Source organism: Theobroma cacao, chromosome 1, assembly GCF_000208745.1.
Source record: "Theobroma cacao cultivar B97-61/B2 chromosome 1, Criollo_cocoa_genome_V2, whole genome shotgun sequence".
NCBI lineage: Eukaryota > Viridiplantae > Streptophyta > Magnoliopsida > Malvales > Malvaceae > Theobroma > Theobroma cacao.
This window is the reverse complement of record NC_030850.1, coordinates 34,488,943-34,506,527: the sequence shown is the minus strand read 5'-3', so window position 1 is coordinate 34,506,527 and position 17,585 is coordinate 34,488,943. Positions and strand designations below refer to the sequence as shown.

At 35.3% G+C, this 17,585-nt stretch overlaps 2 protein-coding genes across 9 annotated transcripts; one reads left to right on the top strand and one right to left on the bottom strand.

The window, feature by feature from the left end:
- On the bottom strand, positions 2,183-9,425 carry LOC18614129 (SKP1-like protein 21). 8 transcript variants are annotated; one of them, XM_018114093.1, is made up of 11 exons: positions 9,111-9,243; positions 8,239-8,294; positions 6,792-7,166; positions 5,884-6,108; positions 5,411-5,602; positions 5,210-5,320; positions 4,942-5,020; positions 4,058-4,188; positions 3,798-3,979; positions 2,878-2,995; positions 2,183-2,528 (listed from the first exon to the last, which is right to left on the bottom strand). In XM_018114093.1, the coding sequence occupies exons 3-11, from the start codon at positions 6,825-6,827 to the stop codon at positions 2,460-2,462; spliced, it is 1,143 nt and encodes a 380-aa protein (XP_017969582.1). In that variant the 5' UTR covers positions 6,828-7,166; positions 8,239-8,294; positions 9,111-9,243; the 3' UTR covers positions 2,183-2,459. The 8 variants fall into 8 exon arrangements, with proteins under 8 accessions (XP_017969582.1, XP_017969587.1, XP_007051786.2 ...); XM_018114098.1 differs by lacking the exon at positions 8,239-8,294 and having other exon boundaries at positions 2,183-2,523; positions 9,111-9,425; XM_007051724.2 differs by lacking the exon at positions 8,239-8,294 and having other exon boundaries at positions 2,183-2,523; positions 2,862-2,995; positions 9,111-9,423.
- On the top strand, positions 12,203-15,260 carry LOC18614128 (aquaporin PIP1-3). The gene is made up of 4 exons (XM_007051721.2): positions 12,203-12,647; positions 13,281-13,576; positions 14,745-14,885; positions 14,990-15,260. The coding sequence occupies exons 1-4, from the start codon at positions 12,320-12,322 to the stop codon at positions 15,083-15,085; spliced, it is 861 nt and encodes a 286-aa protein (XP_007051783.1). The 5' UTR covers positions 12,203-12,319; the 3' UTR covers positions 15,086-15,260.

Sequence of the window (17,585 nt, the reverse complement as noted above, 5' to 3'; positions counted from 1 at the left end):
TTTTTTCTTTTTTTTATTTTTGTTTGCTTGGGTTGTTGTCGTTTTGAGGTTCAAACATGAAAGAAACGCCGTGTGGTAACAGTTGTTGACTCGTTTGGCTTTTTACTATTTTCCTGTGTGGTTGACGCTCTAGGTCGGCTTGTGCAGTACACGCGATTCTAATATGGGGTAGACTTGGTCTAGGTTCCAATGGAGAATAATTGTTGTACTGACAAAGTGGTTATTATTCTAACCCTAATCTAATTTAATTTTTAAATATGGTTATTGTTCAACCATAAATCCAATCCTTTTTTTTTATAAAATCGTTTTGTCTAATAATGAATAATCATGCCCAAATTAATCAACATAAAAGTTTTTTTAATAAAAATTTATAAAATATTTCTTTCAAACCCTTTTTCTCTCTTTAACTTTATTCGATATTCTTTTTTTTAATTAACATATAATCAATCTTGTGATATATCACATGATCACGACATAAAACTTATATTACCATTATATGTTGAATTACTTAAAATAAAAGTTTTATAATTTGTTTTTTGAGATATTGAATGTTTTATTAAGAAAAATATTCATAATTTGTTCTTTAAAAAAATTAATTATAATTGAAAACAATATCTTTAAACTAAAATCTCCAAGTCAAAACCAAGATTTTGACTAGTTACGTTTAGGTAGAAATTCCAACACTCAAAAGAAAGAGGAAGAGAGGGGATGGGAGACCACAAGCAAAGGGGATGAATGATCCCCAGGCTGGTCACCCATCGGCCCATAGCGGTGGAGTCGTTGAAAAAAAGAAAGCGCGTGGGACACTATCTAATCGAAGTTTCAAAGGTTACCGGCTACTGTCTAAATTGGTTAAAAGTTTCCGTATAGACCGTACAGATAAGACGGCACAATAAATAATTACGTGGATCTCGATCAGGTAATATCAAACTTACTGATTTCTTGGTACCTTTCAGGTATTTATTGGTTCAACCCCTTTCCCTCCCCATTAAGAGGGAGACACGTGTTCGTAGACGATGGACCTGACCTCATGGGAGCAGTAGACTTTCTTTAGACAGACGGCAATGAAGCTTCAAAGGAGGGGGCCCCACATGGATACCAGTAATGGTAGGCTATTCACACATGCACTATCTTTAATGGTGGAATCACACGTGTGGGAAAAATGGCACATGTGTGGGACCCCTTTTCAATATGGGAAAAAACTTGAGCTTCCGCAGCCCACCACCACTCCGGTACCCCTGATGTACCACACCAAATGTTCAAAATAAGATGATGAGCTTTGCCTACGGTGAAAATACAAAGCTTTTATCACATCAAAAAGGAAAAACAAGGGGAATCTCCAGAGGACATTTCCAATTCATCGTTGTCCCAATACGAATCTAAGCCTGACGGTGCTAGAAAACATTTACTAGGCCCAAAGAAAAGGCCATCAAGATCTAAGGTAAACAGCCACCCAAATACTCCAACGATGGCGATGTCCGAACCCAGCTTGGCATGCTATGATTCCAGGCTTTGCTTGATTACAATTCCACAACATGTTGGGAACAACCTTCCATCCTGGCTAGCCATGCCCAAGTATCCTCTTTCTCCAGTACCTTCAGTGCCCTGTTTGGTCAGACAAATGAATTTTTCACAACCAAGGATGCCAGCTTGCAATCTCGTACACAATTCAGTGCTCTTTTGTTCCTTATTCACATGAGTGGAGGAGCATCATTGATCTTGCCAAAACCATAGAAATTGCTTTACCCACATATGCCGACAGGCTATATAGGGCATATCTTTTCACAAGGCTAAGGTTTCTTCTATCAATTTATATAACAAATGGGTAGAGAAAAAATTTAAAGGGATGGTCGTAAAATGTACTGAGAAAAAACCAAGAAGATTGCTACAAGTTCCACAGATTCCAACCTGATACTGGACATTTAGTAACATGGATTGCAGATATCCCCATTACAGGCCATCAACATCCAACCAAGTTTATAGCCTAGTAAGTGTCAAAACAGAATGGAAGTAATTCGATATCTAGGTCAATAATTCCCAAGAAAATGGTTCTTTCTTTATCATTCCTGATTAGATGCCTCCATATGCGCGGATGTGCCAGATACAGGCAACCTGAGACAGCATGAAGGGCTTTCTAACTTAAAGGCCATAATAGCCTGAATAATTAGGGCGAATATTGGACTTGTGAAAGTAATTGACCAGCTACTTTATTTTTCCTTGGTACCTCTGCAATAGAAAGTAATTGACCAGAACTGGCTCAACAAACACAGTTCCCTTCTTATTTCTTTCTATTATCAAAATACAAAGAGGTTGCCCTCTCAATCAAAATTGCATCCTGACTAAGCACAACAAAGAAAAAAAATTAAAAAATAAGAAGTTAAAAACTTACAAGGGATCCACAATGATGAGGATCCCAACCCTTCTAGGTGCCATCTTTCAACCACCTGAAAAGCATCTGATCAAAATTGTCCAGGCTCTGAACTAAGCTGAGGAAGTATCCTCACTTTGAAATCATCTCTGCTCCTGATCTGACCATCACCACACAAATATTTTGGCATTAGCTATTCACTAATTTGATCAGTTGAGAATAATAGCTTGGAAACAGATATGAAGTTTGGTTTTAATTTCTAAATAATGAACCATCACAACCAAGAGAATCAGTCAACTATTAACTAAACTCAGGCATCAGCGGAACATAAGAGAATGCAAACATATAGGTATATTTTGTTTACAAGTTCCAATATTTAATTTCACAAGAATGGACACAGTGTAAAAGCAAATGAAAATCACATATAATCCAATTTAAACCTTTTGCAGGCAATGCCAGACAAACTTATATTAGAAAAGAGAAAGCAACATACTTGAATATCTCCTTACCGAACCATTGCCATTAAGCGGAAAATGCACTGCTTTCCTTTCTTGACCCAAAGAGAGAATCTCTTGCATTCTTTCTGGCCAATCGGAATTCAATCTACGGGCAAAATCTTCCACCTCCCTAAACAAAAGATATAAAGGAAGATCATTAGGGCTCCATAAAAAAATTTCCTCCGAAATAGAGCAAAACAAGTAAAGTTATTTAAGATTGTTACTTCATTGGCTACAATATTCATTGTTGTTGTATACATTCTACTTTTCCTCCACTATTAGGACTATAAAATTCGAACAACGTGTAAAAATAATATCGACAAAATACAGAGATTTTCAACAGACCAAAAGCATTAATTCAGATTCTTTTAAAATTCAAAAATAGTCCAGTTAGACAGAATAAGCAGATCATCAGATGACAGGATTTTCTGTTTCTATTACTATAGAGATGCAGCAGCACTTCTTTACATAAACCTTTAAAACGAGAATAAGGTGAGGTCATAATGTTTATAAAGTCTAGTTATTACAATATTTAATTGGCAGCTCAACCTCTGGGACATTTGTCTGCAATAGATCAACAGAAAATGGAGAAGGAGAAAGAGAGGAAAAAACAAAGAGAGAGAGAGAGAGGAGACATGGACCCCAACCGCATCCCTACCCCCTATTTTACCTCCCAAACAAGCAACATAAAACATCCACTTGATATATATCAAAGAACAAAAACACATATGTCTGAAAACTTCAATATCCTGGATTTATTTCCCTGAACCCAGACAATTGAAAAGGAAGTACACACTAAACTCTAAGGCAAATCCAGGGCTATGTGACCATTTTCTCCTTCAATGCCGAGAGAGAGAGAGGAGAAGAAGAAGAAGAAGAAGGAAGCGAAGAGGAAGCGGAAGATTCACACAAAGGCAAAAATCCATCTTCACCTGTCTAGTTTTTCCTTCAATGCCGGATCAATCTCATCATCAATATCACCATCATCAAACTCATTCTTATTAGCAAAAATATCATCTTCAACATCCTGTAAGTTTGAGGTAGCACCAATACTGGGCCGAATTTTCTGACCAACTTCAGAACTATGGCATAGAGAGTTAAGACCATTTGACTCCTGGAACATGAGGGGAACTTCAGTAACTTGACAATATTGAGAGGAAGAAGAAAGAAGTAACAACAGAGAGGTTCAGACCTCACTATGGTTTTTATTGGCTTCATTGGCAGACGTGCTCTTCTGCTGATCTTTTCTTCTTCGGTTCTTCTTTTTACTCTTTGAAGTTTTAATCCCTTTAGAATCTGCAAAACAGAATTCCCTTACCTCATCTGAGGCCTTCAGAAGGAATTAGAAAAAGAACTAAGAGGCGAAGCATATGGTATCCATAAAAGCAGAAAAAAATTTTAAAGATTACAATTCCAGTATATGAAACTTATGCGCCAGTACAGATGCCAGCTACCAAACAGACAAGCATAATTAGAATTCTAAACACTTTATCTGTTACTTAATATTCATGATTGAGTGTAAAATCTTGACAATTATTAATTTAGTTAATTGGAAATTAGTCCAAAATCAAGTTCCTGGAAGATGATTTTAAGGGAACAAATAAATGCACATAAATCATTTTATTATCCTATACTCTGAAAAGTTCATTTTCCATCCTGAAAACAGGTCATCTTGTAACATCTTTAAAGAACAGACATTATTTTTCCCATGTTTTTGTGACTTATAATCATCAAACTGATTTCTAATAAAGGAACTCAATACACATTTGCATTTTTTGTCCAATTTCGGACCTATCATTCACTCTTCTGTCCCTCACACCCAAATGACTGCAGAAGACAAAAACAAATTTGGACATTGAGATTGACACATGAAATGCAACCAGAGGAGCGAAACTGAATTTTACAATTCCTTTTAGGAGAAGGGAGTAGGACCATATATCAAGACTCTTCTGCCAATTCAAGCAGGTCAACCAACCAAAATATTCATGAAACAGAGAAGGTTTTACAGGACTACAATCTTTGGGATAGAAACCAATACATGCAGGAAAACTACATCCCATTAAAACTTAAGCATACCTCCATTGTCTCCATTTATAAACGACAAGAGGTCATCAACTGAACGATCGTCCACACGCTCTTCTTCAACCTCAACATTCTGAGACACAAAGAAGTTTTAACTTATTTACGTGCATTTTAAGCATGGAGTTGGATAATGATGCATTATAAAATTAATTAACAAGGAAATTCAAGTCAACCAAAAAAACGCAATACTATAGAGTAAAATTGCACAGGCAGGAAATAATCATGGTATGAAAAGAACAGAAAACAAGCCAGAGACAGTCACCTTTAGTTTCTCTCTCTCTTTTAGTTCCTTCCTCTTTTTTGCATACAATCTATTCAACAGTCGAATGCGTGGGTCATCAGTTGTGTTTTTCAAAGGCTCCAACTTTTCTTCCTAAACCAGCAAAATAAGTACCAAAAATAAGAAAAGAGGTTAAGAAAACTGACATAATAAAGAAAAGAGGTTTCAACAAGCACCAGACACCTCAGTAAGATCATCAGGCAAATGAAATATCTCACGTATCTCCTCAGGGGTTTTCCCCTCAATTATTCGTGCAAGGGCACGACTAGTAAGATCAACTAGAGGCTTTAACTGAAGGCTATCAGCAGCAGACGTCAACTCACAGAGCCTCTTTGTGTCCATTCGAATAAACTTTTCGTCAAAAGACTTGCGTTCCTTCAAACAGGAAAAAACATGAAGGAAGAAGAGGAAGCTCAGAGTCAGTTTGCTATATGGAACTCAATATCCCATAAATATGAATTCTCTTTCTTTTCAAAAATAAAAAGGTGGGTAAAATATATGGAATATACAAAGAAAATCATTCTATACCTAAAGAATGGAAAATAATTGGCTCCATTTATGCCACTCCCAGAAAGATTAAACATCTACTAAAGAAAGGAAGAGGAGAACATCAAACATAAGAGGTAAATGCCAATTGAGAAATACATTGAACCTACCTTGTTAGAGCGACCAGGCACCTGATGAAATCGGCAATAATCAAGAATTAGGCTTAACATAGCAGGATTGACTCGCTGAGGAAGAGATATAGCATAATTCTTGGAGGATCCCATGCCCTTTTGTATCACTTCATGACATATCATGGGGCAAAACATTGCAACCTCTTGTTCCACTTGTTGGATTGAGCCATCGGCAGTTTGAAGCCAAATATAAGACTTCATCATCTGACAATGAATCCGGCATGGCTTCAGAATCAGACTAACCGTATTAAAGATGCACTAGAAAACAAACCAAGACCACTAAAGTGTAATTGTCAGCATCACCAACTTTTACAAGAATTTCTATGCCTTTTACAGCTAAACAGTTAACCCCATCCTACGTTCTAAAGCAGTCCGTGTTATTTTTATCTCCCCATCCTTCAAACACTTGAACTATAAAATTTGGGGTTCTCCTTAAAACCTACTGAGAAAAATATGAAAAGCCCAAAGTTTGCCAGACAGAAACCTAATTGTCATTCGGTGTTCTGCTCAGGACATTATTCCATTGACGTGTCCATCTAGCCTAACTCACAGTAAATAAGTCAAGAAAATCAAGGAAATAATGGACATAACTGCTAAAAATGCAAACAAACAAAATCGTTCACAGAACCATAATTAGGTCCATGTCCACCAGAGCCAAATTATTCACTAATTATCCAGGATATGTAGTTGCTAAAGTAATGTGTGTAACCCTGACTATGCTTTTTATACTACCACGAAACTGCTCTCCTTTGAACTATATGATAATGATTAATTAACCTAAAATGCAAAAGAAGTGAATTAGAAAAAGAGGATGTTACTTCATCTCTGTTCATTATAATCAAATAAAAAAAACTCTCGATAAATTTAAATGGACTCGAACAACTTACCTCGGGTTTAATGACTGCCATATCAACCTCTGACATTTGAAAGTAGTTGAAACACCAAGAAAGGTATTTATGTAAAGCTTGTTGTAGTATAAATTGTATACTCTGCTTCTCTTGTATTCAAAAGCTTTCACTGCATTCACTGCAGTTGATCAAACAACAGCTTTGCACTGGTTAAGTGACAGAGACTCTCAAACCTGTAATAAGTTGCCCACAGTACTATTATCAACGAAAAACTTCCCACTTGTACGATCATTGATTTCGGAAGAAGTTCTCAAGAGAGTACTTAAAGTTGCAACATGAAGCAGTTCAACCAGAAACAATATGAAAAGATATGCAGCTGAGTTATGGACAGATCTTCTGGGTTAAGTAGAATAACTGCATAAATAAACAATCATATCAAATTATAGTCAAGGTTCTGCAATTAAATAGTTAATAACATAAACTGGATGCAAGAGAGGGTAAATACACCTAAGCTTCTACATTAAACATCATGAATGTTTTCCCCTGAACCTAAACGAACTGACTCTTTGAGTTCATGTTAACATACACTGCTGAAAGTGTTCAGAATGGATTGAATATATTGGAAAGTCAACACAGAACAAGGATCTCTACATTATCAGTATTCCTGCTGCTACACAATCAGCTATTTGGAACAGCTAACATCAGAATCAAAGACAGCCGCAGAAGTAAGATACTTGATATTGCAGGGGAAATAGTATAGTAGTCGAAATTTAAAGCACTTACCAGGATAACCTCAAATTTTCTTTTACCAAAAAAACACTTTCCTTCTACAGAATTTTCCTTATAGAACCAAACATTCCAAAAGAAAAGAAGTAATTTTCAAATAACTTCCAAAGTAACGTCCACATACCAACACCACCAAAACGTAAAGCCTAAAATGGTAACAACCGGTTCTGTTCAGCAAATGAGTCTACCTATCCATTAGAAATACAAACGCCAACTAAGTCAATAAATGTTCTTGCTAAAGCTTCTAAATTTACAATGAAACGCTTGCTCCACCCCACTTTTTCTCCCCCATTTCTACAAGGCAATACCTGTCTATCCAAGACCTAATGACATACAATCATGAAGCATACAGATATTTTGACAGTGCAGCAGGGCAAGGACTCATGTCACAATGATTCCCTCATGGGAAATCAATACAGTAATTTCTGTTCTCAGATGAGCATGACACCTCTTATTATACACTACTCCAGTAAATTAAAGTTATCAATTAGACACTCCAAGTCATGTAGCTATTGCCTTATAAAACTAGTAACTTTCTTTTGATAAACTTTGACCCTGCACCTCATGGAAAAAATGAGCTAAATGAAATCCTTCCAAAGTCAACACTTATCCTTTCGTTCTTGTCACATGTGGATAATTAATCTTATATGCCTATTGGCGTTACATCTGATTTCAATAATTGCAGTCACTACAAATCTACCTTTTCGTAAATTACCATCGTTCAACCCACCCACATTACTCCCCTTTTGGCCCTACCTGCAAAAATTCATGAATGCAATCACTTCCAAATATATAACTTCTGATATTACGATCATTCCACATCTATTACCAATTTAAAAACATAAAATTCATGTATTTGATTTTTAAAGTGAGATATTCATTTTATGGTAACTAAAATCATTACCATGAGTAAAGCCAGGTCACGCAACAGTTCTTAGAACCGAATTACTTCATGGCAACCAAATACTTCATCTGCCAAGCTTCTGGAGAATAACAAGATAGCCCAGCTACCTTGCTTCAGTCATTACAGGTCTTTTAACTAAAAATTAACTTCAATGGCATCCAAACTAAAAGGCTAACCTAATTCTGTGCATGTATCAGCTATTCTAATATGCAATACAACCCAAAAAGACCTTATAATTCAACATTAAATTTCTTTCATTTCGCCATACTTGTTCTGTCTTATTTCTTCCATTCATTCTATCAGCAGCCAAGGAGCTTTAAACAAATAACACACATAAAAACATCAAATCAACAAAAAATAATTCGACACCATTATAATACCTAACCCTACCTAGCGCACGGACTCGAGCAGCTAATTCATCCGAATACCTATAAATTGAACAAAAATTTAATTAAAAGCAAGAAAATGAAACACATTTCTGTCGCGAATCGATCTAATAAAGAAAAAAAAAGGAAGAAAGAAAGATACAATCAAAGTGAATCTATACATAGATAACAAGATGAGTACCAAAAGAATGATTTTCTCTTTCGTTTTTTAATGTTTAATACATAGTAGTAATTCATTTATTTTTGCAATTTACAAGCAAAACGGCGTTGTTTTGTTTGTACCTGTGGAAAAGCAGGGGAGATTGCAGAGCTTTCTAACAGCTGAGATATGGCGGTTGTCGGCGAAGTCAGAATGGATAAATAAGAGAGAGAGACAGAGCGAGAGAAAGGTTTGCAGAGAGAGAAAGGGAAGGGAGGAAAATAGAGTTTTTTTATTTTAAATTATATATATTTTCTAGCGTTTTTCAAATTTTAGTTAATTTTTTGAAAGGATAAATATTGTAACAACGCTGGAAAATAAAAATGGGAAGATTTTCTGTGCCCAAGGTGCTCTCCGCGTCGCTGTCTATGGACGAGCCAGGGTCCGATAAAACGTCACCGCGAGCACACGTGAACCCTATTAGGGTTGGTTAGGGTTAGGTTGTTCTCTCCTTTTTCTTGCTCAGGTATTTTTCCATTTCCGCCCAGCCACCCTGGAAATATGCAGTTGTCTCTGGCTATTAAACCTCCTTTTTCTTTTTGCCAAGAAAGGAAATCATTTTTCTTGATAAAATTACCACTACGTCTAAATCGCTTTACTGGCCCTGATGCTATCAAAAGCTGCCCAAAGGGTCCCTACTTACAATACTAACTTCTTTTTTAGTAGCATCATTCACATATTAATTTCATAATTAATGTATAAAAGCTTATATGCATTATGTTATGGTCCTTATGATCAATCAAAGAAACTATTACCATTGTCGTACAACATATCTAGTCTTGGAGCAGGTTAACTGAGGATGAGCCTGCTGTCACCCTCGAATCTGGTAAAAGACGTTGATTTTGGATGGAAATTAACTAACCAAATCCGATGATGCGGGAACCTGTTCGGCTCCATGTCAAAGAATCAGGACAAAACAAACAAAACCAAAACCAAAAAAAAAAAAGTGGCATCCTCTTATAGATATCGAGCAATGAACCTGTCTGTGTTTGCCAAATCATCCTGTAATGAAGTGAAAATATTAACAACAATTTTTTAAATATAAAAAGCCACAGTAAATCCCGTTTTGACAATGTCTCTTGGGCTGTTAAATTTCAAAAACAAAAAAAAGGAATTACGGCTGTTTTTTCGGGTCTGCATTGGCCTTTGTGATGGGTCTAGGCCTGCGTTTTTCCAGATCTCAATCGAGCCAAGACAAGTTTTCGTTCTTGGAGGCCTATTCGTAAAGGAGAAGTTAAGTCCACAATATATTGGGTTTGATATTGACAATCCAATTTCAATCTTGAAATTACAGGTTTGAATCATTTTTTAGTTTATTACAAAATGGGCTTTGCCCATTAGTTTATCGCGATATCATTTTTTTTATTGAAATAAATATAAATTCTTTACTAATTTTATGTGGATTTTAACATTTATTGATATTACTTTAGTAAAAATATAATGTCGAAATTCTCTCTCGATGAATCATTAATCCATAATTGACATATTGAAATATATTTCAATTAATTATAACAAAAATCAAATTAATCTTAATTTTTTTTTAAATCTTTAAAATGACAATATATTGACCAATACTACTTTTCACTTTAATAGTCAATAAGATGATTGAAGCATAACCTATAATTTATAAAAATATCATAAATTTATATGTTTTTAAGTCAATGAAATAAATCTTTTAATTACTAAAAACCTTATTTGAGTATCCAAACTTCAGTCTAATTATACTAAAAAAGCACTAATAGTAAAAAAAAAACACAAAAATGGTCAACAGATAATGAGCTTGTTACAGTATATTTCAATTAATTTTAACAAAAATCTAAGTTATACAAATATATACTATATGTATATATATACTGTATGTATATCTGTTTATCAGTGTTATCGTGCTCGTTCATGACCCACAGAGGAACTTTCCTCGCCGCAACTTTCCTTTTATTTATTTATTTTTATAATAAACAACAGTCATAATCTTATCCTCTCCAACCAGAATTTTGATATTCCAGTTCACCGTACAGGTCATTGACTTGGTTTAAAGCACTAGAAGACACAACTTGTATTTCTGGACAGTTTTTGCTTCCAAGGCAAGTGACCAGAATATGCTACTTTTTAGGACTATTTTAATCCGTCCGATGAGTTACTCGTGGACAGCAAATGTGGTTGGACGGCTCTAAATAAGGTGCATGTATCCCCGGTCATTATTATTATTATTATTATATATTTTTTAAAAAACTAACCTTATAAGCTTCGTAAAAAAATTTTCCTAGACGTGACATAATTAACAAGGCAGAAAATTGAGGGAGAGAAAATCTTGACAGTTTCGGTTCGAGGAAAGGGTCCAAGATGTCATGATGGCCCCAGCGCAGCCCCGCAAAGGAAATGGGCCTGTTAGGTGACTTAGGTCACATGTCACTACCACCTGCCCATTGTCACCATTCTCGTGAAAGCCACTGCAATTATTACATGCCTAAGTTTGAAGTTACCTTGATGAGGCAAAGAGCCTTTGGTTTTTCTTCACAATCAAAAAACAAAATAAAATGTCTTGGGATTTGCCGATTGTTTATCTTAATTTCGTCCTCACAAATTAAGAGTGTGTAGCCGTTGGCTAAATTGCATGACAGAGCCGTCGGAAGGCTAGATGCCTTTGAAACCGTAGACGTCTGTCACGCTCTCAACGGTCTCACAAACGGCCAAATTTTCTCTTCCACATATTCCCTACGCCCTTTTTTTATCACTCATTTTTGTCGTTGTAATGACTTTAGAATACGACGTCGTTCCCTATTTTCTTTTCTCTTTTTTAGTTTGCTAATTACTAATTATGGAGAAAAATAGAAAGAGAGCGGAACATTATGACGTCACGACAATTCCCTTACTGCGTACTTTCGGTACTTTGCAGAAACGTCCATGGATTAGCCCACGGACAGAACTACACTTTCTTATCATTTTTTCCGGGAATTAGGAGTAATTAGTTTCTCTTGGTCATAATTATCCTTGAAATTATATATTTCTTATGTCAAAAGTTAAGAAATTGATAAGTTTTTTTCCATTATTTTTACAAGCACCGAGGCTGGCCATTATGTTTCCTACTTTTATTTTTTTTTATGCTTTATTTTTACTTTTAATAAAGTAAAAATAACTTTACTCTGCGTTCTGTGTCAGCATTCTATAAATAACTTTATTCTCGCCACCTTATCCTTACTCTCACTCCATCGTCAAGCTTCTGATCCTTTCTCCATTACCCAGAGAGGAAAAATAAGCCAAATTTCTAGAGAAACCAAAAGAAAAAAGGGAAAGAATGGAAGGCAAAGAAGAGGATGTTAAGCTGGGAGCAAACAAGTTCACAGAGAGGCAACCCATAGGGACATCAGCACAGACAGACAAGGACTACAAGGAGCAACCACCAGCTCCACTGTTTGAGCCTGGTGAGCTCCAGTCATGGTCTTTCTGGAGAGCTGGGATTGCTGAGTTCGTAGCAACTTTCTTGTTCCTTTACATCACAGTCTTGACTGTCATGGGTGTTAATAGGGCACCTACCAAGTGTGCCAGTGTTGGTATCCAAGGCATTGCTTGGGCCTTTGGTGGCATGATCTTTGCCCTTGTTTACTGCACTGCTGGTATCTCAGGTTAGTTAGATCACTTATCTCTTTGTCTCTGTTTGTTTTGTCATTGCTGAATTCTTCCTTCCTTCTCAAGAAAAGGAAAAAGATTCTCACCAACTATTTTTTCTTGCATGTGACTTGTTTCTTCGGATATCATTCGATTTCTACGCTAAAAATAATTTTACAAAAAGTTTGAAACTTGTTTGTTGTGTTTGATCACTTTGATATAAATTTGTATATTTTATTGGCCATTTCCTTGAACCTTGTTGGGTGCTGAGAGAAAAAAGGAAAAAAAAATGTGTTTTTGCTTCACAGTCTGTTTTGTTTTGTTTGAATCTCTGTGATTCACAAGAATTCTTTAATTGTTGAAAGAATTGGGGGAAGCAAAAAGCTGGTCTCGTTCGTTATATTGTCATGATGTTATATCTCAGGTGAGTCGAACTGTTACAGTACATAGTAGGTTCAGTTGGGTCATAAAATGGCGGTTAGGGACTGCTTGGGTCCCAAAACATGGAAAAGTCTTGACTTTTCAAAACTCTATTTTCTCAGCTTTGTCTAGTAACTAAACAGAGAGAGTTGATGACTTTTCTGCAACATGTTCTCGAAAATTTTTCAGGTAATTTTTATTAACTTTTTGCATGTTCATGCTCTGGATAGGTGGACACATCAACCCAGCTGTGACATTTGGTCTCTTCTTGGCAAGGAAGCTCTCTCTGACCAGAGCCATTTTCTACATTGTAATGCAATGCCTTGGCGCTATATGTGGTGCCGGGGTTGTGAAGGGATTCCAGCCATCGAGGTATGAGGTGTTAGGTGGTGGAGCCAACGTGGTGAACCATGGCTACACCAAGGGGGATGGCCTTGGAGCTGAGATTGTTGGTACATTTGTGCTTGTTTACACTGTTTTCTCAGCAACTGATGCCAAGAGAAATGCAAGAGACTCTCATGTCCCTGTAAGTATTTCTCCTCTATAAGCAAGTGTACTTTTCCTTTGCTTAGTTGTTCCCAATGCTGGTTTTAAGTTAAGGTTTCAAATAGGAGATTAGTTTACTTTGGGAAGTAGGTAATACATATACATTGAATCTCTATGATTTATAGCTAGTTTAAAGCATTTTTCGTAAATTTTTCAAAAAAAAAAATAGCAATCTCCTTATGTCATTGATATCTGATATATAAGTGTTCTTTTGGCTGAATATTAGTTATGCAGTTGAGTTGACTAAATAGGAATGTAATTGTAAATGTTAATTTCACTAGGCGGTTCAAATTATATTGTACCTTTATCCAAATTTAAGTGGGGGTGCAGATAATGCATGCAAATGTGTCTATCTTGGCAATAGGTTTCCGATGAACTCTCCTCATCAATATACTAACTTCTTGTTAAGAATTATGGAAAAAGTTTTCTGAATGACATTGGTAGTGTTCAGTGTGTGAGAGAGTAAAGTTGATCTCTGATAATCTTAACCACATGTTGGCAGGCACCCCCTTTCATCATTTACAGTCCATTGAGGTGAATGAGTACATTTAATGTAAATTAGTGATACCACATTTATTCTGATCACGATAAAATGCGGATATGTGGTTTATTTTATCTAGGGCTATGTAAACTAGTGAATTTGGTGTGCTTGCAAAGATGGTTGGGTGCATGACTTAATGTTATTGACTTTGAGAATTTCAATTTTGAGCATTTTACCCCACCATTTTACTATCTTTATTTGGTCATGCTCTGTAAGTGACGACTTCACTTCTGGGAAAAAATTAGCCAAATTGTTATTTAGCAACTTCATGCTCTATGATAGTCCAATCGAACCATAGATAAGGTTAACACACCTAATGGTCTAGGCTCCATATTGAGTTAAATTGTGTTGCTGCATCTAGTTCTATTTCCTAGGGAGAATCACTCTAGGACCATTAGTGCAGACAAGTTCATTTGTGGCAGTGAATTAAACAATGCTATAAATCTTTCTTGCTGTCCACTGTGACTAGCACAAAGCAAATTATTTTAGGTCCATAAAACTATCTCCTTCTGCTTCCTACTATACTCTAGCTTGTTGTCCTTGTTTTCCTATTTCAGTTTGCTTTAGGAGGCTGGCTGTTGACATCATTGGATTATTTCATTTGCAGATATTGGCCCCGCTGCCTATTGGCTTTGCAGTGTTCTTGGTTCACTTGGCAACCATCCCAATCACAGGAACAGGCATTAACCCTGCCAGGAGCCTTGGAGCAGCCATCATCTATAATAGGGACCATGCTTGGGATGACCATGTAAGTTTAAAATATATAACCATATTGACATATAATTTTTTTTCTTTGATTTATGCTTGAGATAATAGCTTACATTTCATAAACAATTTTTTTTCCTTTGTCAGTGGATCTTCTGGGTTGGACCCTTCATTGGGGCTGCACTTGCTGCACTTTACCACCAAATAGTCATCCGAGCCATCCCATTTAAGACCAGAGCTTGAAATCATGGTTTTTGGTTTTTATCTAGTATTATGTGTTTAATGGTATGTACTCTGAGCTTATTCTGGTATCCAGATTGGGAATCGGGGAAATCATGATTGTGTATAAAGATGTTTGACTTCCTACTATCAGCAACCTTTTTTCTCAATGTAAGAAGTGTCTTTTATCACTTCAGTCTGCGTTTCTGTTAAGTCTCCAACAAAGCAAACCTTTGCTGTCCGCACATGACTGAACTGATTTATGGGCCCTAGCTTATAAGGAACATTGGGTTGATCTGAAAGCCACCCAAAATGAGTTCTATCAACTCAACCCATAAACTGAAGAATTTGCCTCAATTCTTGCTCAATTACTGCTCGAAGACAGCCCAAAACTGTCCAGTGTAAATGTTCGGCCAATGAGTCAGGTACAAGTTGCTAGTCATAATTGCAGGAAGAAAACACCATAAATAAGATGTTGGGGGCAACATTTTATGGGTGAGGTTGTTGGTGGCTGCATCTACCTACCCAGTTTCCCATCCCTCAAATCTCTGCATATGGTTTGGCTCTTAATTTCCACCAATAAATACATCACAACTTAAATTCAAGACCCTTCCACCCCATTTTGGATTAATTCATTAAATAACTCTGATCTTTGGACAACATCCCAAAGATTTTTTAATGCCCGTGAAGTGCTAAACGTTGCTGGCTTCACGTTTTGGCTCACTTTTGAAAAGAGATGTGAACTGTGGGAAATATTGATGAAGGGTTTTATTCTAGTTGACAATTTAGTCTATTTTCCATCTAACTCCAATCAATTCCGTAACCGAAAATGCAGCTCGTAATAAAAATTACGTTTTTGCCTGTTTTGAAATTGAGAAAGGGAATGGGACATTTGAGAAAGACTAAACTTATTCCGATTTTGAACATTAACACGTCTTTTAATGCAGGCCATAAGGGTTCTGATTAATTGAAATGGAAAAGCAAGCAATGAGAGTGACTCTCCTACTGTTTCCAACAAAAGTCTTGCTAAAATCCCTTATTTTTCCCACACGTAATCAAATTCTTACTTGCTTGGATTAAGAATGTAAGGCCACCTATAAAGACAGAAAAACCCCATTTGAAACTCCTGGAATTTCCAACTACTCCAACCAACTCTAGCAAGCCAACTCCCATAAAATTTAATTTATATTTGCTTATAAGATTTATCCAACATTCCTATTTCATGCAGTTATTTCATATACTAAGAATATCATGTGAATTTGACAAAAGAACGACATTAAAACGTTAGTTTCAATGTCCACTTTTTCCTTATCTTGCCATTTTCTTCTAACATTTTGATTCTGTCTTACGACTAATATTCTACTTATGATTAATAAATAACTAATTATAATTAAAACGTTTTTTATTATTTTTATGTTACATGACATGTTAGCTTATTATAATAAATAGTTAGATGTTATGTTCAAATGATGTTGTTTACTTTTCATGCCAATGGTATATGAATATTAAAACTAAATAATATTTTAATTAGGAAAATAAATTAATAATTTGTTATAAAAATCTATTTAATTTAAAATAATAGTATAAGAATTTATTAAAGGGAAAAAATAATATGAATTTATTTAAATTTTCTTATAAAATAAAAAAAAACATTATGAATAATATTATAATTTAACAATACCATACCCGTTTAACTTTTAATTTCTACGAAGTCTAACCATGCTGGTGCAAGAAATTATTGCTATGCTCTCAAGATGCAAAGACCAATAGGGAGACGCCATGAAATAAAATAAAAAACAAAATTATTCATCCATGTAATAACAAATTGCAGTGGCAATAAATTTGATCGCTCGCCGACATGTCACTTTGTAATAGGTCCTTTTCACGTATTAATTTCATCATGTGGCCTTTAAATACTTTTTTTTTTATTTTATTTTTAACTCACACTAGCTTCAAGTCAAATCGTCTGGCAGATGACACCAAATAAAAAAAAAATAATAAGGAAGAAGAGAGAACTTTAATTTTCAAAGGCAACTGTTCCGTCGGTTCCAACAAGTAACTAAAATTGAGCTTATAATCTAATTAGGAAATATAGGTCAAATATTTGTTCTGTCGGGCCACCAATCTTTGATCTAAAATATATCTAATTTTATTTTGCGGTGGTAGAGCCACCTTTGGCTTAGTTAATTATAAGCATGGTTTTACCATATCAGCTCAACACAGTCTAGAATATAGAGATCCTTCCAACAAAAAAAAAAAAAAAATTACCAAGCAAAATTACCCTTTTATTTATGTATAAGTATAGTGTTATTAGTATAATTATGTAATATTATTTAATCATAAAGTGTCATCTTATAAAGACGTAAAGATAAAAATTTTAAAATTTTTTTATTTAAATATTTTTAATTTTTTAAATTATTTATTAACAAAATAATAATATTTAGTATGTTAATGATGATTATGATGATGAAGACTGGAAAGGTAGTGTTCAGTGGAAGGAAAAGTTACAGTAGTAAAAGCAACA